At 37.1% G+C, this 26514-nt stretch overlaps 1 protein-coding gene across 7 annotated transcripts; it reads left to right on the top strand.

Moving 5' to 3' along the window:
- Positions 1-5: 5 nt before the first annotated feature.
- LOC133532344 (uncharacterized) lies at positions 6-22694 on the top strand. 7 transcript variants are annotated; one of them, XM_061870948.1, is made up of 12 exons: positions 6-108; positions 1576-1680; positions 2951-2974; positions 5402-5569; positions 6217-6289; positions 7080-7213; positions 7296-7370; positions 9503-9560; positions 11510-11644; positions 13234-13292; positions 14448-14499; positions 18411-22694. In XM_061870948.1, the coding sequence occupies exons 2-12, from the start codon at positions 1580-1582 to the stop codon at positions 21663-21665; spliced, it is 4134 nt and encodes a 1377-aa protein (XP_061726932.1). In that variant the 5' UTR covers positions 6-108; positions 1576-1579; the 3' UTR covers positions 21666-22694. The 7 variants fall into 7 exon arrangements, with proteins under 7 accessions (XP_061726932.1, XP_061726931.1, XP_061726933.1 ...); XM_061870947.1 differs by having other exon boundaries at positions 11507-11644; XM_061870949.1 differs by lacking the exon at positions 2951-2974 and having other exon boundaries at positions 7-108; positions 11507-11644.
- The last annotated feature ends 3820 nt before the right edge of the window (positions 22695-26514 follow it).

The raw sequence follows: 26514 nt of genomic DNA, 5'->3' as shown, positions 1-26514 counted from the left end.
AAAAGTCAGTTGTCTTGTCGGTTGTTGACAGTTGCTTGTCTAACTTGTCTTTGTTTTCACCGGCAGCATTTCGTTGTTTCTGTCATTCATTTCCTGAAATTGTGAAAGGTGAGTTATCTAATTAAATATTTCAAATAATAGAGTTCAGTAATCGTAAGTAGATCCTATACTGTACACTAATGCTATTTCTTCAATTGGACATCCACATGTGTTTTCATCGTTACATTTAACGTATATTTTTGAATTAAATCAAAGTCTTGTGACGATATTGACATTTACTTTTAACCCGTCTCTAGTCTGCCATACATACTCTCGAGTCTGCCAAGTTTCATTTAATTTATTGTTATTCTGTTCGGTCATTTAGGTTACCTATAAAAAGTAATACAAATTGCTGTAAAGTTGGACTTATCTTTTTCCCGCGTTTAATATGCTTATTTTTTTATTACTAAATATAATACTTGAAATTTAGAATTTACACCTTCGAAAATTACGTTGATTATTGCCCGGCTTGCTGCTGAACTTGAGCAAGAGGTTAATAAGAATAACGTAAAATAAGGAAAATGACTGCTAAATACTGATTATGCTGGGCATGCATGCTAAATTAACACAGTTTACATTATTATTATCTGAATGCTCCTGTAATACATATTATGTATCTTGTTACTAAGTAATGAAATATAATGATATTTCTAACTAGTTAACTTATTCTTCGGACTTAGCCACAGATATACTCTTATTTAATACCTATTGCGATTAACTTTCAAGTAAATTATTTATACTTGCTTTAGTTTGTGTAAATTTTGGTTTCATTCATGGGAAAATTTTAAATAATTTTCAACCTAACCTAAAACCCTGTGCACAAATTTTTGTACATTTTAGACAATCTATTTTTAACTTTAAATTAGTAACTGTTGTTGTCCTAAGGCACCCTAGAGGTGCAAAGGGTCGCAAGATTGCACCATGCCTTCCTATCTTCAGTGACCCTTCTGGCCTCGCTCCAGCTCATCCGAAATGAGTAACTAAGGGTTTCAAATTACAAAAACAAAACAAATGCTTCTGGGTCTCAGGTGGATAACACCATTTAGGGCCCGTAGGTTTGTCTTCTTCTCTCACTCTCTCTAAGCATAAGGATGAGCGAGATGGATGTGCCAGCTTGGGACCATGGATATCATGTTTTTGAATTTACTTTGTTGTCAGATTTAAAAAAACAAAGTTAAAGTAAATTGCGCGTTTTTAGAATCAATTTTTTACAAAATTTTAAAGTTTTAGACTTATGTTCGTGATTTTTTTCTTTTGAGCGATAGTTCAAAAATCAGGATTCGAATCGATGAAGCCCCTAGAGAAAATCATCAATTTTTTTATATTAAATTTGTAGCAAGCATATTGTTGTCTAAGAAAGCGGTACAAATTTTCAAAAACACTGTTCTTAGAACCTACGGCACCTTTTAAACAGAGATAGAGAGAGGGGTCAAAATAAATCTCATTTTAAAATGGGCAAGTATTTTAAAATGAGTTTTATTTTGAAATAACATTTGTATTCAAAATATAAACCTAATTGTATGTTTCTCTGTACAGCACAATGACAACTCGGAGTAGAGGGTACAATCAGGACTGGGACCCGATGAAGGAGGATTTTGACAACTCAAGCTATGATCCTCAGAATGCTGATGAGAGTGGCAGGTAATTACACAGCTCAATAAAAAATAAAAAAATAAAAAACACCCAATACAATGAAATGATTGCTCAAAGGTTAACTGGAAGAGATCCCTTAGTTCGCCTTTGTACTAATGATAAGTGTTTTATTTCCTGTTTTGTTTTCATTTCTGTACAATACAGAGTTTTACTACTACTACTAAAATGAAACAGATGAGCCCATTAGGATTAAACTTGTCCAAGATCCAGTGCTAGAAAACTGGCTTTGAAATAAAATTGTACTCAAATTGGTTTACCCGTTTGGGAGTTACAGTGTCACAGACATACACACGTGTAGTAAATTTTGTGTTGGGGGTTAAAAATAACCTATACCTATTAAGGTGGTTTCTTACAATCCACTCTTGACGAATTTTACATATTAAGGCTGCGTTCCCACCAGAGATAAGCGCCATAGGTAAATGTTAAATGAAGTAATTTGATTGGTTATTAACAAATATCGCTGGCTACACATCCTCGCACATCTGTGGTGGAAGCCTTATCTGTGACGTGGCTCGCTCGGCGCAAAACGAACACGCGGCCACGATGCATCTGACACATCCTCTCAGCAGGAAGCAAGGCAAAGCAAGCTGTAGTGGTTGTAAAGACAAATAATTTTTTTTTCAATACCTTTTCGTACCTCTTGACACAGTGACAATCAATATGGAAGTCGCTAGGGACCCCATACCATTGTCACTGTGACAAGGTACAGTCACGTCTGAAAATATCGATACGAAAAATATGCCAAAAATATGTATACATACACTACCTTAATATAAGGCCAATAAAGTCGTGTATACATATTTTTGGCACTGTTTTCGTATCGACATTTTCAGACGTGATCGTACGAAATGGTACTGAAATGAAATGAAATTCTTTACTTTGTGAACCAACTTTAGCCTGGCCAAGCTAATTTTCCATGGCATCTGCAATGACTACGTGTGGCAATGTCATCATTAATATCAAATTTCTATGAAAGTATGACGTTTACATTGACAAGTTGATGCAAAGTTAGCTTAGTCGGACTCTACAACATTAACTTTACCACAAGTAGAAATGAATCTGTCTTTAAGTGACGTTCTCAAGCAAAACTACATTGTTGGTTGCCATAAGGACGCTCTGACATGTTATACGTTTAAAGATACGAGCAAATTTCATCCTTATGATAAGCGACATTGTACCAATGGACAAGGTACCTTTTATTTTCTTGAGGACGTTAGAAATAATGTTTGTGTTGTAACATTGTTTTATGTTTTAATAGGTCTTGCTCACCTCAATATAAGAGGTAGGTCAAATAGGAATAAAGACCTGGGTTAAACTTTAGTTGTGTAAGGTTTTTTCCATATATATTATTAGCTCTACAAAGATATCAGAGGATCCAACATCGGCTCCGTGGTGGGCGGACAGTGGGCAAATAACGCATACAAGTCCAATACAATGTTTCTACTATAAACCGACTAACACTAGTAACAACGTATAAGCACCGAATATCACTAAATCACGTACTGCTGTGGCGCAGCGACCCGAAGTGGATCTTGGCACCCGACACCAAAGACCGCCATGCTTCTCTGTCCCATTTCTGTCCTGTCGACGGCGCCGAGTTCGGTAAGGTCTTTTTGCACTTCGGTACCAGGCGTCCAGACGGTCTTCCGCCATTTGGAACTCCAAAGTACGCCCTCCAGACTGCACGATCTTCACCCATCCGGACTACATGCCCGAGCCATCGGAGTCTGGCGGCTGTCGTTTCTCCAATGATATTCGGCTCGGACACCAGATCTTCAATCTCTTAGTTCCTGCGGAGTCTCCAGGTTCCATCCTCTCCACGTGTGGGTCCTATGATTTTTCGGTAATTAATTATGTTCCAAATCACACCAAGTCAAAAAACTTCTTGATAGCATCAAGAAACGGAATCCGTGGGTCAAGTGGTAAAAGTACTTAAAGTACATACGAACCCTCACGGGCGGCGCGGTTACGGGCGTACGGGACAACGGGCGGCGCGGTTACGGGCGTACGGGACAACGGGCGGCGCGGTTACGGGCGTACGGGACAACGCGCGTCCCAACTGAACCATGGCCCAAATCTTAATGGCCGTTAGGCATACAAAGCAAAGCTTAGAACAAAGAACTAGTATCAAATTTCATTCAAATACCAGAGCCCCGGCTACGTCCGGCAGTGTTTACAATACAAGCTTCAAGGAACAAAGACACCCTATATGACAATCTCTCTTCGTAATATTGTTTAATAGATACAGGTAAAGCCACAACATTTCCATAGTTTTGTTTGATTGTCTGTAACTGAAAAATTCTGACAAAACCAGAATCCAGCGAATCGGAAACAAATCACCGCGCCGACATAATTATATATCTCTTAAGTTCGCGTTCAAAAATGTCTGTCACAGTGTTAAATTGTTCTACATATACTCGTAGCATATATAGTATAGTACCTGGGCGACCGAGCTTTGCTCGGTTATAACTATTTATTGTAATATGGTGGTGTATAGGTGATAATCTTAACTAAATTTTTTCCTAAATTAAACTTGTCTAAAACAATAAAAATTAAAAAATTATATATAAAATTGAACATATAAAAAAAAAACAAAAGTTAGTCACCGGGCGAGTTTCGAACCCGTAACACTGGTTTAGCAGTCCGCGTCTTAATCCGCTGGACCAGACAGACAGTGCCCAGCAACACGAAATTAGCGACCATATTCTGCGTCGAAAGAAAAACGCATGAAAACTCGAAAACACGCGTTTTCCCAAACATAAGACTAATCTAGATCGATTGTTTACCCCCAAAAACCCCCATATACCAAATTTCAGCAAAATCGTTAGAGCCGTTTCCGAGATCCCGGAAATATGTATATATATATATATATATAAATATTAAATAAATAAATATAAATATTATAGGACATTATTACACAAATTGACTAAGTCCCACAGTAAGCTCAATAAGGCTTGTGTTGAGGGTACTTAGAAAACGATATATATAATATATAAATATTTATAAATACTTAAATACATAGAAAACACCAATGACTCAGGAACAAATATCCATGCTCATCACACAAATAAATGCCCTTACCAGGATTTGAACCCGGGACCATCAGCTTCGTAGGCAACGTCACTACCCACTAGGCCAAACCGGTCGTCTTGTATATATATATACAAGAATTGCTCGTTTAAAGGTATAAGATAGTGCTAGCTGGATGTCGTGATAGCGGGTATGGAAGAGAGCAATCTCACACCTGATGATGCTGAAGATCGGACAAAGTGGAGAAGATTGTGTAGGATAGCGGACCCTGGCGCTAGGCCGAAAAAACGCTAGATTGAAAAGAAAGAAAAAACATTTATTAGCACAATAACATAACCTTAAAAAATTATTACACAAAATTAAGAACCCTTTGTGACACCATGATGTTCAGCAACGATCTGTTCAACTTCGGCGTTTTTGCCGATTTTCCAGCTGCCATCGGGTCTGTACTGTACCGGGCCATAAATGTACATTGAAACCACGGAAACACATATAATACATGAGGATAGAGGTAAACAACATGCGGCCTTATCGCTACAGAGCGATCTCTTCCAGACAACCTCCAATCAGAATCTCCCTCTCAGCCACCAAAAGCTTTCTTTCTCCCTTCAAAGTTAGTGTCCAGGCTTCACAGCCGTATGTCAAGCGAATGATATTTAATATAACTCCTTTCTTGCAGTGGTTTCGTGAACCTGGACCACTGCCGGCTCTACATAACCAACATCCCAAACGGCCTCAGCGACGACGGGCTGTCCACCGTCTTCTCTAAATACGGGCAGCTCACTGAGGTCTTCGTCAGCAAGAACCCGGACAAGAGATATGCATTGGTAGCGTTTGAGACGCCAGGGTATGTAGTTTGTGACCAAATTAGAACAGATAATCATAGAAAATATAGAATAGTTAGTTTTTGTGTTATTTTGTTATTAGTACCTAATAATAGCTAATAGCACCGCCCACAATCTCTCTGCTTTACCTTAAGGTTGACTGGTAGAGAATGTCTTTTGGCATTAAGTTCGCCTTTTTCCATCCGTTTTCTTTTGTGCAATAAAGTTTAAATAAATAACACAGTTCAGAATAGTCTAGTCAGAGAAGGGCTTATTAGATCCACAAGGTTGCTGGGCACTTGCGAAGGGAGCCCGATGGCTTGCGGGTCATGATCTGATAGACGGGTTGAGTTTTCTTTCCGTTTCACGAAATATCAGAACATCATTAATAACTGAACTGCCAAAAATATTTAATGTTGATATTTTCACACTAGAAGAAATTCTACTAACATGCTTAGATTGCTTAGTAGATTAACCATTATGGATGTGGCGTATGACTATTAAATCAATCAATCAATTATGGAGAGTTGTCCCGGAGAATGAATGGCAATGAATGAAACAACAAAAATAGATTTACCCATCCATACTGTTGATTCACCTGTCTGATAACTTTTTTGTCAGATTAGTCATTTCACCCATTTTTTTGTGTTAAATAAAATTTCTTTAACAGGGAAGCAAAGTTTGCAATGATGAAGCTGAATAGAACAGAGCCCCTGAAGTTAAATATCAACGTTGCTCATAAGGTAAATACTTACACAAAAGTTTCGTTGACTGTACTTTTCTTTCCACAGGCAACTAAGACGCATCAAGATAATTCTAACAAACTCAAACACAACAGGTTGCTTTGTTTTATCACAGAGTTCCTATGACCATCATCAGATCAGCTTGATGGTATCATAATATTGAATTGTCACCCAACTTACATATGTATGTGAAATTTCAGCTTAATCGAAGACTAGGAAGTGGGTCTAATTTGGCTTGCAAGAATTAACCCGAACATACAAATACATACAGTCAGAGAATTTAATTTCCGACAATTCTGATCGATTTCTTACCTTGTCACACAGAGTGACAATCAATATAAAAGTCGTTAGGGATCTCATGCTATATCATATCACTGTGAGAAGGTACCAAATGGTACTGTAATTAAATTCCTTGACAGTACACACAGTGCAAACATTACAAGTTAAATAAATGTTGGTAAAATATTTTTATGTAAATTATACCCTGTCCTACTGGTTCTGACATTAAAGAAAATAAATGCATGAATTTCCCTTTTATTTTGGAAATTCGCGCCTTTTTATAATGTTGGAAATTGACTAATGGGCTACACATCCGCTTCAACAAATTGTATGCGATCTTAGATAATTGCTGGCTCGAATGCCGCAAAAATTAAAGCAAATCGCATTCAATATCCGTGACGTGTGTGGAGGTTTCAATGATTGAAGGTGTATTTATAAGGTTTATGACCCAAAAAAATCTATTTGTTATTTCAAAATCAACTGCTCTTAAAATAAGTTTATTTCTTAACAGAGCACTGCAAGATCAAAAAGACCATTAGACAAGAAAGACAACTCGGGATATCGGAGTAGCAACTCAAACCCTCGCAATCGCGAAGATCGTAGCTTCAGAGACGACGGCAGCGCTGGCAGCCGATCCAACACAAGGTATGTTTATCAAAACATGTAACCAATTATTGCTTATTAATAATATATCTTCAGCAGACAAATACAAGTGTTTATTTTAAAGCATGCCTCCACAGGATCGCCGCGAAGCCGCTAACGTAAAAACCCCGTTTCTAGTGGTTCGCAAAAGTAACTTTGGGTAAGTTTGATAAGCGTACAAATAGTGTTTCCGTCTTGTCACATGTCTTCATTTAATTTTCACTTTGGCTGTTTGTGGTAATTTCACGGGTCCCACAACTGAACTTATAAAAAAAAGTAGTTGGCCAATAAACGCCTTGCTTATCGCCGCCATCATTATTTCTAGCCGTTTCGGCCAATTACAGCACTCCGATAACGGAAAGCTTCTGTCATTCGCCCGCTGCAGCGCTTTACCGCTTGCACTTCCGGTACTATACTAACATGGCCGTCGTGACTACTTAGCGCTAAGTTATGCTTACTTTTGTTGCTACGTTTTTTTAGTGATATTTGAAACTTTTGCTGAATCTATGTAAGTAAGTTTAGTAAACGTGTGGTTTGAAGTGTGTGTAGTTGTTTTTCTGTGTTTTATCCGTGAATTAGGGTTCGAAACAAGTAATTTGCTTATTGCGCCATGCTTCTAAACAAGTATTTTCAATCTGTTGAAATGGATAATACCAAAACGTAAGTTCATATTATTGTAAACAATAGTCCTGACTAGATGCAGTGAATATTTGAATGTACATTGATAGTGGCTTTGTTTTATGTTTACTTAGTACAGTTAATTCATTGTTATTAAACAGTTGAAGTACCCATGCCGGCTTCATAAATTTAACCTCCATGATAAAAACATGCCTTTTTGATCATCAAACCGTGTGCATGTTTAGTATTTGTTATTATTATTAATATACCTACATTCGAATCTAGGGTACTAAAATGCGATAACAAAACTATTTCACATGATTTTCCGCATTGTATAATAAGTAGACTCATCAGTCTAAAGTTCCAAGTTTGAGTGTTATTCGTAAATTGTTGTTTTAGAAAATTGCCAGCGTTCAGCAAATGTCTTATAACTAAAGCCCGTCACAAACGGAGCGGTAATATACCAAAACGTATAAGATTTTGATATACTGTAAATAGCAAGGCATGTATTTTACGTACTATTTGACAGAGTTCACAGTCTCCATACGAAGCTATTATACATATTTTGGTATCTTACGATATCTTACAGCAAGGCATGTTCAGATATATTTTGGCATTATTTGCATGGTGCTTAGCTATACTATAAGATATCTGTTGGTATCTTACGGTATGTTAAACTATTGCTCCGTCTATGATGGCCTTAACAGTAACTTATATTTTAAATTTTGATGTATTATGCATGGTAATCAATCGGCCGACGAAGCCTGCGTTGCCAATGTATATTTAAGTTTAAGTGTAACCTTTCAGGACTCACTGCTTCCTTAGCCTTCATTTTAACTTCTCTTTGTCCTCGTGGCAAGTTTTTTATTCATTCATACAAGTGTATGTATTCTGGAGTGAGCATTTATTTACAAATTTCCCATTATACATTTGAAGTTTTACTTTTTAAGTTTTTTTTAGAAGTTTTTTTTTAAGTTTTACTACTATTTATTTATTTAATTTGGACCCCTCTTCGAGTGTAGGCCTTATGGCCATACCATGGATTAAAGTTTTTACCGATTTTATGGCTTATGTAAAACATTCCTGCACCCAAAAATCTGGCATATGGTTGTGGCCAAAAGTGTGACCGAAAAAAAGTCAATGTAGAAGATTGTGTCTCATTTTGATTAACCTTTTGACCGCCAAGAACACCTGACGGCGTCGCAACGAGTCGTGCCTACAGCGCCAAGGACAACTAGGTGTAATGGTGGACGCTGTCAAAGTAACCTTCACACTTACGAGTAAGGTTTATATTAGCTTCCTGGTGCCCGGGATTTTGAAACTTGAATGATGGGTGTGTCTATGCCATAAAGCATAAAGGGTTCAGGGAGCTAAAACATCATTAGCTAGTAATTGCAACATTACATTAAGTTAATTTTATTAATTAATATCTCTAATTTAACGAGGTAGTGCGAATGAGACACAACCCTCTGCTTGATTCTCTCTTTCATGACATTTTCTCTAGTTTCCTATGATCACCTGTCTTGCTTGGCTAAAAAGGTTAACTTTGATGATCAAACAAACTTATATTAGAGTCTTTGCGGAAAGAGAAGAAGAGTTGGGGAATATAAGGGAACCAATACATTCTATGACTCTTCTATTTCCAAAAGCAATAGTTGTGTAATCTTTTCACAGGAGACAAGAATCTCTGGCAAACGGTGACAACATGGAAGAAATGGTGGACGATGATGTGGTAAGTTGGGTTTTGTATAGCTTTCAGCTTTTTAAAACGTTTACTGCCAAAGACCCGCTAGGTATTTTTGTATCAAAAAAGAGGTTAGTTAACACTTGGAAAACCTTATAAGGTTCCTGACCGAATTTTTATTAATCCTGTATTCTTTTTGAGAACAATTTCTTCTGATCACAGCAGCACAAATGACGTTTGAACCTACACTTTCTGACCTCCCCTCAATCGCTGCTTATACTCTGTATCTTTAGGTATTTAAATAAAAGTAAACAAACAATTTGTACATTTTCGGGTAGTGGTAACATTTATTGGTTAACCAACCAAATACAAAAACGCCTGGAACTGTCACTGAACGACCTGACTTTAAATTACATTATTTAATCATGTAATGTTTTCATCTACCCTCAGCTGGCTTAAGGAGCCATTTGAGGCTGGTTTTTTTTTTACTTTTTTTAAATACCCAAAGATACAGAGTATAGAGATGTGCAACTTTATACTTAGGGATTGAGCCGGGAAAGGGAAATGATTGGTGGTGGTAATAAAATTATCCTGGACTTTACTATTGTTTTTATAAACACAGGGAATATACACAGATGGTCTTGTTAGTCACGGACATAAATTGTTGAGCCATTTAGGGTTCAAGCTAATTTAGTTGTCAATAGTAACGGTATGAAATGTCCAATGTAAAGTTAACCCTAAATGCCTAAATGTTAATTAGAAAATGTGAACCAGTTGAAAGATGAATCAGAATCAGAAATATATTGGTAAAACTCAACATTTTACATGTCATTTTTTCTTAACCTAGGTATAAATCAAGAAAAAAACTAAAAATAATTTAAATAATTCATTAAAATAATGGTTCAATGACCAAATAGGTACAATTATTATGCAATAGGCAGTTATTTATGTGAGTGGGTCAATGATATACCGAGTTCATTGAGTGATTTAATTTTCTCAAAAAATTCTTGAATGGTGTAACAAGCCATGACTAACAAAATATTTTTCAGTTTATTTTTAAAAATTGCGTCAGATCGTGATTCTTTTATATCGCCTGGAAGAGAGTTGTAAATCTTGGGCCCCAGCATGCAGCAGCAATGAATTATACAAGCATATTATATATACTACTAGTTCATGATATACTTAGGTAAAAAACTTAAGTAAGTCACCGGTTGTATGTAGTTGTGACGTGTTCGAATAGACAATACATGTTTAAAAGACACACACAAACAAAACTAATGTCAATTCGAACACGTCACAACTACATACAACAGTGCCCCTAGTGTAAATTTTGTCGATAGCGAAACGTGACGTACGCGTTTGCGTTAAGTCTCATTTTGTATGGGTTTTTGAACAGCGCGCCAAGCGGGACGTTTTGGAAAGTCAAAAATCTCATACAAAATGACACTTAACGCAAACGCGTACGTAACGTTTCGCTGTCGAAAATATTTACACTAGGGGTACAGGTGACTTACTTAAGTTTTTAACCTATAACTATCTTTATGAATACTGGATACAGGTCATATCAGTTGTCATAACTGCCTGCTTGCTTATTAAATAATAATAATAAATGGCTCAACAATTTAAGTCCGTGACTACATTTTTGCCTTCAGAAACTGGTCCATATATTTACGCTGAAAATGATCCCTTCTCCATGAATGTACTCTTAACTTTTTTTTTCTGTTTGGAACTGCCATCAGTCAGTAACGACTATAATCAGTTGATGTATGTAGGAATTGACATTGGGGTTTTGAAGACCATCGTCTCATTTAACCAAACATTAATTTTGCACGATGTGCTGCCTTTTAAGTCGTGTGTACCGTTTTAGTCTTGTCCAGTAATTTTGAAGCCAGTAGGTTAGGGTGCCTTGCTAGGCGCTCAATATAATTCTTTGTGAATTTTGGAAATATTGCCCAACACACAATTTACCGCTATTTAAAAAAAACTTTTTATAGCAGGTGTTGAGCGGCAACCTAGAGCCGGACGTGAACTTGGAGCTGGAGAAGCTAAAACTGGAGCACCTCAAGCTGCAGGAGGCGCAGGTCATGTGCAAGCACCGGATGCTGCTGCTTAAGCAGGCGGAGAAGAAGTCTGTGAGTACAATACTAAATAATTACTCCCTTATTCATAACCATAACGTCTACTAAAGTTGACCAAGTCAATAAACAACATAGTAAAGTCAATTATTAATAAAATAAATAATAGATTGGTCAGTAAATCTTGGGATTAGTTGTCAAGCGGACCCCAGGCTCCCATGAGCCGTGGCAAAATGCCGGGACAACGCGAGGAAGAAGAAGAAGAAGAATAGATTGGTCAGTAGATTGTAGAGCCACCTTAAGAAGTGTTAATTTAAATTTTATTCACTCTGACCATAGAGAAATGAGAAGTAAGCATAGAGTGGTCACTACAAATCTACATATTTGGGTTTGTCTTTGACGTTTCTAAAAACTGGTCAGAGATTTTAATTTTAAACTACATAATTAACAAATAAGTTATGACCAGTAAACTAGGTTTCTGTTAACATTAAAACCCGTTTTTATACCCTACTAAAATTAAAGTATCATTCGAGTATAAAGTGTGAGTCGGACTCGCCCACCGAGAGTTCCGTGCTTTTAGTATTTGTTGTTATAGCGGCAACAGAAATACATCATCTGTGAAAATTTCAACTGTTTGACTATCACGGTTCATGAGATACAGCCTGGTGACAGACGGACGGACAGCGGAGTTTTAGTAATAGGGTGGGTACGGAACCCTAAAAATGGTAACAAACCGAATCATCATGATTATTGACCCATAACGTCTATGGTAGACAATTTTATTCAATGTCAGAGCGTAGAGAAATGAGAAGTAAGCATAGAGTGCTCACTCCATACATCAGTATTGGTACCAAAACGCTTATTATTTTCGTAGTCGACATCTAGCGTCGAGTAGCGGAATTATTAGTACCGCTACATTGCAAAAAATTGTCTGCCATAGACGTTATGTGTCAATAATGATGATGATCCGGTTTTTTACCTTTTTTATATTCAAATAAATATAAATAAATATTATAGGACATTATTACACAAATTGACTAAGTCCCACAGTAAGCTCAATAAGGCTTGTGTTGTGGGTACTTAGACAACGATATATATAATATATAAATACATAGAAAACACCCATGACTCAGGAACAAATATTCATGCTCATCACACAAATAAATGCCGTTGCCCTTACCAGGATTTGAACTCGGGACCATCAGCTTCATAGGCAAGGTCACTACACACTAGGCCAGAGTGGTCGTCATAATAAATAAATGATACTTTAATTTTAGTAGGGTATAAAAACGGGTTTTAAATGTTAACAGAAATCTGGTTTTCTGGTCATAACTTTTTTGTTAATTAGTTTAAAATTAAAATCTCTGGCCAGTTTTTAGAAATGTCAAAGGCAAACCCATATATGTAGATTTCGTATATGTAAGATCCTTCACAGCAATCGGGTAACGAAAATGGTGTTTTTTTAGACAATTAAAATATAATATATATATGTATTTGTTTCTTTCAAAATCCGGCAGACCGGAATAGAGATAAAGATTGAAGAACCGATAGCTGTTTGTCTTATAATTCTATCTGTAGTGCAAATGTAGGAATAACAACTCAAAAATCTATGAAAACCGCCCCATACATTTTATTGTTTGTTTCAGAGTTCTAGCAGTCGCCAAATTCTGCCGGATGGTAGAATTGTTGTCCGCACCGTTGACAAGTAAGTTGGAGGATTTCTTGAATAAGGCAGACTTTAAGTATGGTGTTTTCAATCGCGGTGCGCGCACCATATTTCATCATATCAGGGTGCCTAGCCAACTTGCCAATCTTTTAGGTTCCGTAGTGAATGAAACGCTGTCTCTTCGCTAAGCTACGGAGCGTAGATTGGCATATTGGCTAGGCACCCAGGCTTATTAGAAACATTAGAATTTCACAGGAAGTAGAGTCTATTAAATCCAAAATAAGCTTGCATGTAATTAATTGTATTTAAAAAAATAAATATTATAGGACATTATTCCACAAAAGTCCCAAAGTAAGCTCAATAAGGCTTGTGTTATGGGTTCTTAGGCAACGATAAATATAATATAAAAATATTTATAAATACTTAAATCCATAGGAAACGCCCAACACCCGGGAACAAATATTTCTGCTCATCACACAAATAAATTTACCAGAATTTGACCCCGGGACTGTCCGCTTCATTAGTGGGGTCACTACCCACTATCTCTGTATCTTTAGGTATTTAAATAAAAGTAAAAACACAATTTGTACATTTTCGGGTAGTTATAATATTTATTTATAGTTAACCAACCAAATACAAAACCGCCTGGATCTGTCACTGAACGACCTGACTTTAACCTACATTATTTGATCATGTAATGTTTTCATCTATCCTCAGCTGGCTTAAGGAGCCATTTGAGGCTGGATTGGAAAATCTACCCTCAAATGGCTCCTTAAGCCAGTTGAGGGTAGATTTTGTTTACCTTTTTTAGGGTTCCGTACCCAAAGGGTCAAACGGCACCCTATTACTGAGACTTCGCTGTCCGTCCGTCTGTCACCAGGCTGTATCTCATGAACCGTGATAGCTAGACAGTTGAAATTTTCACAGATGATGTATTTCTGTTGCCGCTATAACAACAAATACTAAAAACAGAATAAAATAAATATTTAAGGGGGGCTCCCATACAACAAACATATTTTTTTGCCGTTTTTATAAATAATGGTACGGAACCCTTCGTGCGCGAGTCCGACTCGCACTTGCCCGGTTTTTTAAATACTTTAAAGATACAGAGTATAGGCCAGACAGGTCGTCAAATCTATCATTATAGAGTGGGAACTCCTGGTTCCGTCTGGTTCATATCATGGTTTGTTTCAGGAGTGAAGTTAACGACGCCGACGGCAGCTTTGGAGCCGGTGCTGGTGACGCGGTGAGTTCCTTCAACTTTTATATTAATCTTCATCTAAAGAAATCATCAGTATGAAGGGGATATTGGGGCGGTTACATTTTAATTGTTGAAGGAAGAAACGGGTAGCAAAGAGAATTTTAAATAGGGGTGTATTGTCAAAGGAAACTTTGTAGCCACGTAAATTTACTGCCATCTTTCGACACATGATTAAAACTTTTTTTACAGTACATATGGTATTACTTTACCGCACTAGTGCGAAAATTAGCATATTACGTTACTGTGTCGAACATTTAAAGGGCCATATGTACTGTAAAACGTTGTACGATACATGTGCGAATAGGTAATTCGCAACTCATGTCGATTTAAAACACTGCCTTCGGTCGTGTTTTTTTTTATTCATGTAATTACAAAAAAAAAACTAAGCTTATTTACTAAGTATCGTTAAACCTGTAAAGTTTGTCTCTATACTCCATTCCGTAGTAGATTTTATACAAAAATGAATTATCTTAAAAGCATAACAACCGCTAGAATGCTATCTGACTGTTAAATCTTTGCTGGTCTCAGGTTTTTTTTTTTTTTTTTATTAAAACCTGATCGGCGATTGGCTCTAGTCACACCTGATGGAAAGTGAAGACAGGGCCTAAGATTGAGCTCACCGGTTCAGTAGTAGCCCATTCACTCTTGCTTTAAAGAGACCGAGGTCTGGTCTCAGGTGTTGTTGAGGTGATAAATAAGAGTGGACTGCAGTATAAACTCTGGTTTACTTCCATATTATAAGAAATCCAAAGTGAATAGTCGTTTGGGAATCGGATGACAACCGGTAAGTTTTTGAAAGCTCTAGGAGCTGTCAATGTTTTGAATGTAAAATTGCCATACTTAAATTAGAACATACAGGCATTGAAAAACGGTTGAATATATAAATTTCATTGAATATTTTAATTAAAAAATATGCGATCCGAATGAAATTATAATTAATTATAAGAATATTCTGATACATTAAATTAAATTATATATAAAATTATTCATTTTTAATTGCAAACTTACTTTATCCTTATTCTTTCACTGATATGTGTTGAATTTGTTAAATATCAAAAAGTGGCGCCATCTAATAGATCAAAGGCCAAAGGTATAGCGAGATCGTTTCCAGCGATGGCGCCATAACTTTTAGGTTGTGCCCGGTAAGATGGCGCCATTTTTTTTAACACGCTTTTATTAGGTCGACCTGTATGTAACTATGTAATGGAATCTAAGGTAACTAATTTAACCATCTTCCAAGGATCGTAGCGTCATGAAAATTGACAGCTGTATGTAGTTCTGATGACAATACTAAAATATGGTACTGTCGAATTGATCTGATGATGGAGCCGGAAGATATGAACTGGAACTTCATGGTGGAACATCGTATCATAGCTGTGTTTGGATTTGTTAGAAAGGTCTTGTAATGAACTTTGACCACGATTAGGTTTCAAGGTCTAATGATGAAGCCGGAAGATAGGCACTGGCATTCCATGATGGAATATCGTATCATAGTCGTGTTTGCACTTCTCGTGTATTTATATAAGCGTGTTTTTTAAACTATTAATTTATTGATATTTAACACATAGTACCTGGGCGACCGAGCTTTGCTCGGTTATAACTATTTATTGTAATATGGTGGTGTATAGGTGATAATCTTAACTACATTTTTTTACTAAATTAAACTTGTCTATAACAATAAAAATTGAAAAATTATATATAAACTTGAACATATATAAAAAAAACAAAAGTTAGTCACCGGGCGAGATTCGAACCCGTAACACTCGTTTAGCAGTCCGCGTCTTCCCGCTGGACCAGACGGACAGTGGCCGGCAACACGAAATTAGCGACCATATTCTGCGTCGAAAGAAAAACGCATGATAACTCGAAAACACGCGTTTTCTCAAACATAAGACTAATCTAGATTGATTGTATACCCCCAAAAACCCCCATATACCAAATTTCAGCGAAATCGTTAGAGCCGTTTCCGAGATCACATAAATATATTTATATATATATATATATATATACAAGAATTGCTCGTTTAAAGGTATAAGATGAAAGAATAAGGTTAAAGTTTTAATCATGTGTCGAAAGATGGCAGTAAATTTACGTGGCTACACAGTTTTCATTGACATTACACCTCTGGTCTGACATTGAATGGTCGTTATGACACCGTGTTTATAAAACAAAGTTCATACTGGTGGTTTAGCTTGATGCAAAGCCTGAAATATGATCTGTGGCTGATGCTGGTTCAACGCGAATCTATCTATAAATATTATATATCTATTTCTATCTTATGGTGTGAAATAAAATAGCATAACATGAATTAGGTAACTGAAGCTCTTGTTTAGTGAATAGTGTTTCAATTTTTATGAATTGGATATATTCTCAGACTTATGGTTTTAAGTTCGCCTTTTGTACAGTGTGTTTTCCTATGTGCAATAAAGAAAAAAAAAGGGCGTCCGCTATCTGGCGCGGTCGCGTGCGACGGATTTTATCTACAATGTCACCCGCGTGCGTGCACCCGCCCACGCTAGCGGTTGCCCTATATGTGATAATATGGTTGGCATTAGCACTGGTTAGGCCGGGTGGTCTAGCCCGGCGTGGGCCTCGGGACATGGGGCTCCTAACAATATTATGATACAAATACAAATACTTTATTAATAACGCCAAGTTACATGTCTGGTACATTCTATATCAAATTTAAAATGCATTACGAGTACATTTAATTATCAATCATAATTATTGGAACATGCTTGCATTTCTTCATTTCGTTAAAATTTAAAATGAAATAATTCAGTAATAGGTATAACCTGTACTATTTATTAATTTCAAATTTCTTAGTTATTACTACTACTTCGATCTGCATGGAAATGTTTTTCTTCAGTGTTTTTGACAAAATATGTATGAATATGAACTAATACAAAAGAGAATTTGAAATAGAGGTGGATTGTCAAAGTAAACTTTGTAGCCCCAGTAAATTTACTGACATCTTTCGACACATCATTAAAACTTTTAGAACGCCATTTGACTATGATCCTTATTCTTTCACTGATATGTGTTAAATTTGTCGAATATTAAAAAGTGGCGCCATCTAATAGATCAAAGGCTAAAGGTATGGCGGCATCATTTGCGAGCGATGGCGCAACAACCTTTTGCCTATGCCCGGTAAGATGGCGCTACTTATTAATATTTAACTGATAACACATCCGTGAAAGAATAAGGATCAAATTCAAATGGCGTTCTAAGTTTTAATCATGTCTCGAAAGATGGCAGTAAATTTAGCGTGGCTACAAGTTTTCTTTGACAAGTCGCCCCTATTTCAAATTATCTTTGCTAATACTATTTATTTAATGTATGTATTGTATACGTGTTGGGGATATGCGGTACGTAACATATGAAGGACAGTATGATTTCTAATGTCCGACCGAAACTTCGACCCGACGTTTATTTTGACTTTTGGCGTTTTAATCAGTGTAGTTCAAATCCTTATGGTCGCGGGTTCAACAACATAAATAGCGGAAAATTCTGTATTCTTTCGCTTATGCACAAAGTCATTTAAAGAAAAATAATTAAGTGACCGGCAGCGTACCAAAACTTGAGAGCGAGGTATCTCTTTAGCGTTGCGTTTTTGTCAGACATTTTGGTGCGTAAATCGTGCGACGAATACTTTTGACCAACGGAATGGCCGATCTTTTAAAATATTGACGTTTCGGAAAGACTTGTGTGTGAATAATGGATTACGGTTGTTATGGTGCAGAAGTGGCGTTTCGAATGCATCTGACAGAATGACAGCAGTGACAGATCAGACTTGTACCCCCAGTGGCTTTGCTGTGCATGAACGCTTGAACACGCATGGTCCGGTATGGTTAGAGTTACACATCCCATACCCAAAATCGGTGTTTTATCAACAGAGCTCACCCGAACTGTGCAGTTGCGAACAGAAGTGCTCCTGGGACTCCGACGGCGCCGCCTCCACCGCCTCCACTTGCGTACTCTGCTCCGACGGTACCAGAAAAATTAAGAACTCGGCAGATAAGTCTGATAGCAAATGTACTCAGAAAACAGATAGTCAAGTAGGCAGTAAAACAACCTTTAGTAAACATAGCAAAGTCACTGATGGTACTAGTAAGAAGTCTGGATGTAAAAAGTCTAAAAGTAGCTGTGATACAACAAAATACGCGGATTTCTACAGCGATAGCGAAGATGAAGCCGATGAGACGAATCGGCTCATACAGTTAAGGAACACTGATTATGCAGATATCATAGAAGACCAGTTGAAAATAGTCATAGCGCTTGCCGGTTATCCTAAATCAAAAATGCGTCTCAGACAATTGGAACTCTTCCAGCGATCCATCGCCGAGGTAACGGACATGCAAATCAAGGCCGGCCTTTTAAAAAGCGTACCATACTTCCTAGATTATTATTTGAACAGGGGCGCTATTGTCTGCGTTTGTAGGGACATTGATACTAGGAACTGGGTAATCAGGATATCACCAGGCCTACAAGAACGTATGGCTTCCAACCTTATTCTACTCAAGTCTAAGATTAAGAGGTTATGCCTAGCTTACCTGAAGATACCTAGTTCAACCTGGCCGGCGACTGCCCAGGACACCTTCAAACTGTTACAGTATTTCAATCCTACATTGAAAACTGATTCGTGGAGAGTCTACTCGCAAAAGAGGCTTGATGATGTTGAATACACTTCATTTCTAATAGACAGGGTTTCTGGTGAAATCATTCGAGGCTCCACCTTTAAAAATGTTATAGATTATGAGCAAATGGAGTTTGAACTGTCCGGGTACACAGAAATTTACTATGAGTGCCTAATGTCCGATATGAAAGAAGATCTGCACAGCGTTTCGTCCAGAGTGAAGCTCTTGAACGAACTTAGGGGAGAAGATACGCCCAGAAATCTTTCTGACTGCAGTTTAAGGAAACCTCTCTCTGGCGAAGACACTCAAAATGATGATGTAAAGAAACAAGACGAGAATGAGAAAGCAACGGAAAGATATTTTGTAGAATTCCCTGATAGGACGGATAAAGAAGATTGTGATAAAGTAAAGATTGCTGAATTGGGAAATAATGAATGTGATGTATTGAAGAAACTAAAGGACGTTAATTACAGAAGTGAAAAGAATGAAATGATAATTTGGTCGGAGGAAATTAACAATAACAGTAAAATTGATGTTGCGAATGAGGACAAGCAAATGCCCGCTTCAGAATCTATAGCTGCAGAATCTGAAAAGACTGAATCAATTGCTGAAAGCAGCGACAACCTCATCAGGAGCAATAGCAATGTAAACATAGATAGTAACCGAGGTATTGCTTACCACAGAAGGACGAACTACCTTCATGTCGAACCAGAATTGAAAATCGCAATTACTCTCGACGGTTACCCGCAGAACAAACTCGAAGGCACGCATATCAGAAGGCTGAAGCAACTCTTCAAAGAGTATTTACACAGAGATATGAAACAACAGCGCTTCGCTAATCTAATCATCCCAAAATTCCAAGACATTTACTTGTCAAACGGTGCTGTGATATACATTTGTGACAGTTTAGAGACTAAGGATTACTTGACAGAGGTATTACCAAAATTCGTCAACTCTACGGGCTGGAAGCTCATCTTTAGAGACATTAAAACACTAGTTAGATACACGAGAATCGTCCTGCGCCTGCCAAAAGAACTTGCCAGTGTAGAATCTGCTGAAATAATTTCAAAACTTCAAGAGAAATACCCAGGTTTGAAACCGGATTGTTGGAAGTACTATTCTGATGTAGCTGGCAAACAGAAACGGCAATTCGGCGTCGATCCCGAGTCTCTAGAAATAATCAAAAGTCCTGATTTTGATCCGGAATATGACGGCGAGAAACTTAGCTTTAGAATAATCGATAGACAAAAACGCGATTCTTGCTTCGAAGAGAACCAGGATTACGACGATGAAAACGAGAATAAGGAGCTGAAAGAGAAAATTTTGAAACTATTGTACGTGCCAGTTGAGGCTGATATGTCGAACTCTCCTCTAACAAGGATTCGAACGAATCACTATTCTGATGTAGTCGCCGACGATCTGAAACTGTACGTAGGCCCTACTAACTATCCAGAATCGCGCGTAGACGAAAACCTTTTCCACGCAATTAAGAAAACTTTAGAGAATATCGTGTACAAGTCCTTTGTAGATGGTGATATCAACGAAATCTCCATGCCTAAATTCCACGACCTATACCTTTTTGACGGCGTCATATTCGTTATTTGTGTAAACATGGCTTCGCGCTGTTGGATTGACGAAGCTTTAACCATTGCTAGTTCTAAATTGCAAATCAATTTGAAATCCACCGAATACAGAGGAGCCGTTGGCATTGTAAGTATGGTAGTCAAAACCTATTTGGATACAGAAGAGGTCATATCCATTCTTCAATCCAATAATCCTCGACTTAGAACTAAATATTGGAGGATTATAAGCACAGTTCGAGCCAAGGCGAAGTTAGATGTAGTATTACAAATTGATAAGCTCTCCGCTCAAGTAATTAGAAGTACTGACTTCAACACTTTCGTAGGCGACAATGCAGTTCAATTCCAGCTGGGCCATTTACAGTCCCTCCTCAAACCACTTTCCATAATGGAAAAACTTAGCAAAAAACATGAGAAGAAACTGATGAAAGCAAACGCAACAAAGAGAGAAGTTGAAGTCAAAATATCTACTGAATTCACTTTCGAAGAGCTCAAAACTGAACTGAAACAAGATTTTCCCGATTTAAAAATCGGTGAATGGGACTCTTTGGGACACCTAAAGGATATCAAAAACCAAATAGAACATATTGACATCAAACAGTCTTTAGAGAACGCATCTGATTTAGATCCAAAGATAATCGAGCCTGATGGCATGAAATTGTCTCCAGTGGAATTAGATGAAGTTTGTAAGATGGTGGTGAAAATACCAGCAGAGATCCTACCTAAGGAGCGAGAGGACTTGAATCTAATTTTCGATTTGTTGGAAGATCAAAATCCGGGTCTGAACACGGAGCTGTGGACGGTTACTAATGATTTCGGGAATTATGAGAAGGGGAAGTTTATTCTGTCGATTGATAAGCAATCTGCAGCTGTGATTCGTAGTAACCAATTCTCGCCGATGGTAGTTGGTCACAAATTGAAGTTTCTGTTGTAAATGTATACTTTATAAATTATAATGATTTAAGACTATTTTTGCTAGTTTATGTACGGTAGTTTGTATTGTAGTTAGAATTTAAAATTGAGTGGAACAAGTTATTAATGTAGTCATGTGCCTTACATATGATAAAATCTGGTTAGGCGCAATAAAAGTTTAGATTGTATGAAAAAGTAGACATCCCTGAGTAAACATATATAAGTGCATTAATTTGGAACTTTTTTTGTTACTAAAGGCTGGTTTATTAAAAACAGAATTTTCATCAAATATCTAATTTTAAAGTCCAGTGTCATTAAGTAAGTAAAAAAAAAATTATACTTAAACATGTCTAAGACAAATGTTGCCACCGAATCTTGTTGTTTTTAGAAGTTGACATTCCTTAAAATGTGATTTTTTGTGTATTTAATAAGATAAATATGAATGTAAAAGTTAGGCCGCTGCACATCGGATGTACAGTCGCCATCAGATATATCAGAGCGCCCGAGGTGCTCAAAAATCTGAACGCATACTCTAACGCTTTGCCAATAGAGGCTTGTTCCGATACCAGTGAGCACATTGGCCATTCCGATACTGATGGCGACTATATGTGCTCGTACGCGATGTAATGTACGAATTCTTATAAAAGGCGTCACACCGCTTGCCTGGCATGTGTGTGCGTTGCGGTACGGCATGACATCTCTATGCGAATTCTTATTACAACGCCATCGACCTTTATCGCCGAGCTCTGCACTGACTTGTCAAATGACATATATAGTTTATAGTGGCCCTGTCATACTTTGGCGCTGCCAAGTCAGTGTGTTAGCTTAGACGTACCTTATAAGTTGTGATTGAACTTATTCCAAATGAAATTAAATAGACTACATTTTCGAGCCCATATTTTTTATGTCGGAAACTTTTTTTAATGTTTACATAATTTGCGGTAAGTATTTTTAAAAATGATTTTTTAATATTAATTTTAATGTATGTTTTTAATTTACTAATCTTAATTGTGATTTTAACATAGTTTTAAATAAAGTGAAGTCGTTTTTACTTTTGTTTTTCTTTATTGCTCCTGAAAAAGCTGATTTACAAGCGGATTTCTATACTTATTTGAATTCAATCGTTATTTATAATAAATAAGATCTCTGCTTGTACAGTCACCTGCAAAAATATGTTACACAAAGGCCGCAAAAATATTTGACGGAATCTTATTTGTAGGGTAATCAATGCCTGCCTGAAAACTGGCCTCATTAACCAATCTTTAATTGTGGCCCCGTGTGCATAAGGACCCTTTAACCCTTTTCCAGACCGCACCAATCTACAATTTTTTTCCAAAAATACCAAATATATTCAAATTAATCCAGCTTTGATGATTCATTTGAAGACAAGTAACATTTCTTGAAAGTGTAATCTAATTTTAACCTTAAATCGGAATGCTAAAGTTGAAATTTAATTTATGTGATGAAGAGACTAAGAGATGCAACTGAAAAACAACTACTTAAAATGATATATACTGTACTTTGTCAGCCGATTTTAACTTACTGCATCACCGTATGGGGAGGGGCAACTAGCTCGGCAATGATTACCTTAGAAAGAGCACAGAGGTTTTTACTTAAGGTAATCCTTAAAAAACCCAGGATTTACCCTACAATAGACGTATATAAAGATATGAACGTGCTCAGTATCCGTAAGCTTGCTATCATTAGGTTGACAATGATAATGCACTGTGAATTAGTAAAGTCATTAAATGGAACTTCTCATAGTAAGCGCGTTTTTAAGTTGCCTGTTCCCAGGACAAACACTGCTTTTGCAAAAAGATTTCAAAATTTCCTTTTGCCTCATATATATAATAAAGTAAATAAATACTGCGATATTAAGAACTATAATGCAGGTGAAGCTAAAACAACAGTTATGTCTTGGTTAAAACATCTTAGTTATAATGAAACAGAACAACTAATGAAGGTTAATGATTGGTAAAATCAATGGTTTAACTTCTCGGTAGGCTTTGTTAGCGGTAAAGTTTGCCTTCAATTTCGCTTAGTAATATTACACACTCAAACACACACACACCACAAACACACCACACACACAATTGCTGTCTACAACGGTTAATAATATAAATTCGTGTAATAATTTTACTCTACCTAAATTGTGATCTTTCCTATTTAGTTTAAGCCTGTTATTAGTATCAAAAATGTTTTACTATTAGTAACCTATTATGAAACCAAAACTTCAGCGTAGGATGTAATTCAAATTAGTATTTGTTTCCAATCTGACTCCACAACACAGGCTTAGCCTAGTGTGGCAGTCATAGGTTAAGGAAATCTTGTAAAATTTTTGGTAAATAAACTATTTTTTTTTTTATTTTTTTTTTTTTTTTATATAAATTCTAATGGCGCGTATGTGGTCGATAAATCGTACTATTCCTGGAAAAGGGTTAAGCATGGAACGTCACTATTAGGTACATTTACATACGCTTTACCTACACACATATTAGAGGTATAGTATAAGCTCTGTTACGTGTTCAGAAACCGTATGACACAACCGCCATTACGGCATTTATCAGTTTATCACACTGTTTGCAATTTACATTTAATTTCGACAATTAGAATTGAGGACAAATCAAATTCCTTTGTTTTTCAAAGATGATCGAAATTTGAATGGCGTTACAAAATCGAATTTGATGTTATTTATTATAACGCAATAGGGAGCGTGCATGAACTGTAGGAGGCAGCACAGGAGCCGTCAGATTTTTGGCGCGAGGCGTAAATGTGATGTTTTTTGTTCCCATGTAGCCCACAAGATGGCAGAATTTACTATGCACAAGAAAACACGTGACGTGTACATGTGCATGTTTATGGTTCCGATTCAGGCCACAAGATGACAGACCCTTCCAACGCGCACGGTCCCTATAACATTTCCACTTCACAGATAAACTGGTTCTAACATTACAATTTATTATCATTATGCTGGCCCTACTTTTAGTTTGAACTGAATACATTTATTTATTTATTTAGACGTTATTGCACAAAATATATACAACAATGTACAAATACCGGGCTTAATGCCAAATGGCACTCTCTACCAGTCAACTATAGGGCCAAACAGAGATACCTAGAATTAGTGCAGAGAGAAATATATTGAATGAATAAAAAAAAAGCAAACCATACTTACAATAGTATTTTATGCAATAGTTGTATAAGAAGGGTAAAAAAAGGCGAGTGGCGTTGAGTTACAATGTGAGCCGGAGCCGAAGGCGTAGGCGAACATTATAAAGGAATACGCCACGAGCATTTTTTGACCTACTTATACAACGTTGCATACAATACTTTTCCTATGAGTAAAAAAATAATCTTAATGTAGGTAAACAAAGCAAAACTATATATTAGCCAAGATACGCGAGCATACCTTGTTACGCGCCTGGCCCGCGCCGGCCCGGCGGGTCAGCGACACCTCCTCGTAACTCATGCATGAGGCCCTGGTACTTGCTCTTTGATAAATTAAATTTTTGGACAGTTTTTTTCTCGATTTTGGCCACAGTAGCCTATGGAGGCTAACAAGCAACGCTAAGCGGTCTTCGTAGTCTATGGGTGTTGCTATATTACGGGTGTCACATTCGTGTTTCTGACTTTGAAGCAACTGTGCAACCAAAAGAATATTTTTAAAGTTGGCAGCAATGCACTTAGTTTGAAACTGTATTAGTTTTGATTTTGTTAGGTTGGTAGCCATTAATCGCAGTAACGTTCTAGCGATTTTAAAGTCGAGTGCTGTTATGAGGAATAGACAATATATACTTTTCTTGAAACCTTTTATGTATGTTCTTATATTCGTGTTAATGAATGTATAAGTGACAGATAACAGTAGAGGAGTAGGAAAACTATATAAATAAATAATAACAATATAAACTACCACATATTTATAGAATCCATACTATAAATGTAATAATGATGGATATTATTCGTAATCTTGTTTTTGCAAATGCTTACATATCATCCGCTTGAAAGAAAACTTGAAGGTTCTTGGCTAAGTCTACCCTTTTTATTAACAAAAATAGTGTTATAAGATTGCCTATAAGTTAAAAAGTTAGGCAAAATTAAAACCAATTCCTGGTGGGACGGGGATCATAGTTGGTAATTAGAGCTTCAAGGTGTACCAGACGTAAGTTTGTAATGGCGCAGAGCGAAGTGTAACCAATTCAAGGCTACTGTCCGACTATCCGCGATAACCCTAGCACCTGACGGCCCGGCAGCGGCGAGCGGCAACCATAGGTTGGAGCGAGACACAGCGATCTGACCTTTTGTTCCCACCTATGGCCGCCGCATGTCGTAGACGGGCCGTAAAAGCGATAGGCTATTAGGTCGCGGACTGGACGCACGCGGCGCGATCAAAATGTATAAGACTTGAATGAACCTGTTTTGGACGACAGCGGCGGCAGCTCGCCGCGCCGGGCGCCGCGTTCGTCCAGTCCTGCCTTATTCTGCGCAAGAATGTACTCGCAGATCACGGCGAGTGTGTAAGGGCATTTTTAGTTAAAATTCTAACATATGCTTTTATTCGAAAAACTATCAACTTGTGTTATTTCTACTCAGGATCACGTGGAATATCGATTTAAAAAGGAAAACAAACAAAAAAAAATACGGGTTTTGTATGGACTGTCACAAAATTTGTATGAAAAATTGCGGACAATCTTTTATTTGTTTCAATCAATAGTCCTCGTCATTCTGAGTCGAAATAACCCAAAAATTGTTAATTGCGAAAGTGTACAACTTAATATATTCACTGCCAACGTTTTCGTAGCGCTACGCTCGTAGCCGATCCCAGCGTTTTCCTGCTTTGTAGAGGAAAGCGACTACGAACAGAGAACCGTTCC

This window comes from Cydia pomonella, chromosome 27, assembly GCF_033807575.1.
Source record: "Cydia pomonella isolate Wapato2018A chromosome 27, ilCydPomo1, whole genome shotgun sequence".
Classification (NCBI taxonomy): Eukaryota; Metazoa; Arthropoda; class Insecta; order Lepidoptera; family Tortricidae; genus Cydia; species Cydia pomonella.
This window is presented reverse-complemented; position numbering and strand designations above follow the sequence as displayed.

Excerpts from the sequence above, each read along its gene's own strand:
- LOC133532344 (XM_061870947.1), top strand. The coding sequence starts at position 1,580 with ATGACAACTCGGAGTAGAGGGTACAATCAGGACTGGGACCCGATGAAG. Across the intron at positions 1,681-2,950 it reads AATGCTGATGAGAGTGGCAG|GTCTTGCTCACCTCAATATA; the intron begins GTAATTACACAG and ends ATGTTTTAATAG. Across the intron at positions 7,371-9,502 it reads GTTCGCAAAAGTAACTTTGG|GAGACAAGAATCTCTGGCAA; the intron begins GTAAGTTTGATA and ends ATCTTTTCACAG.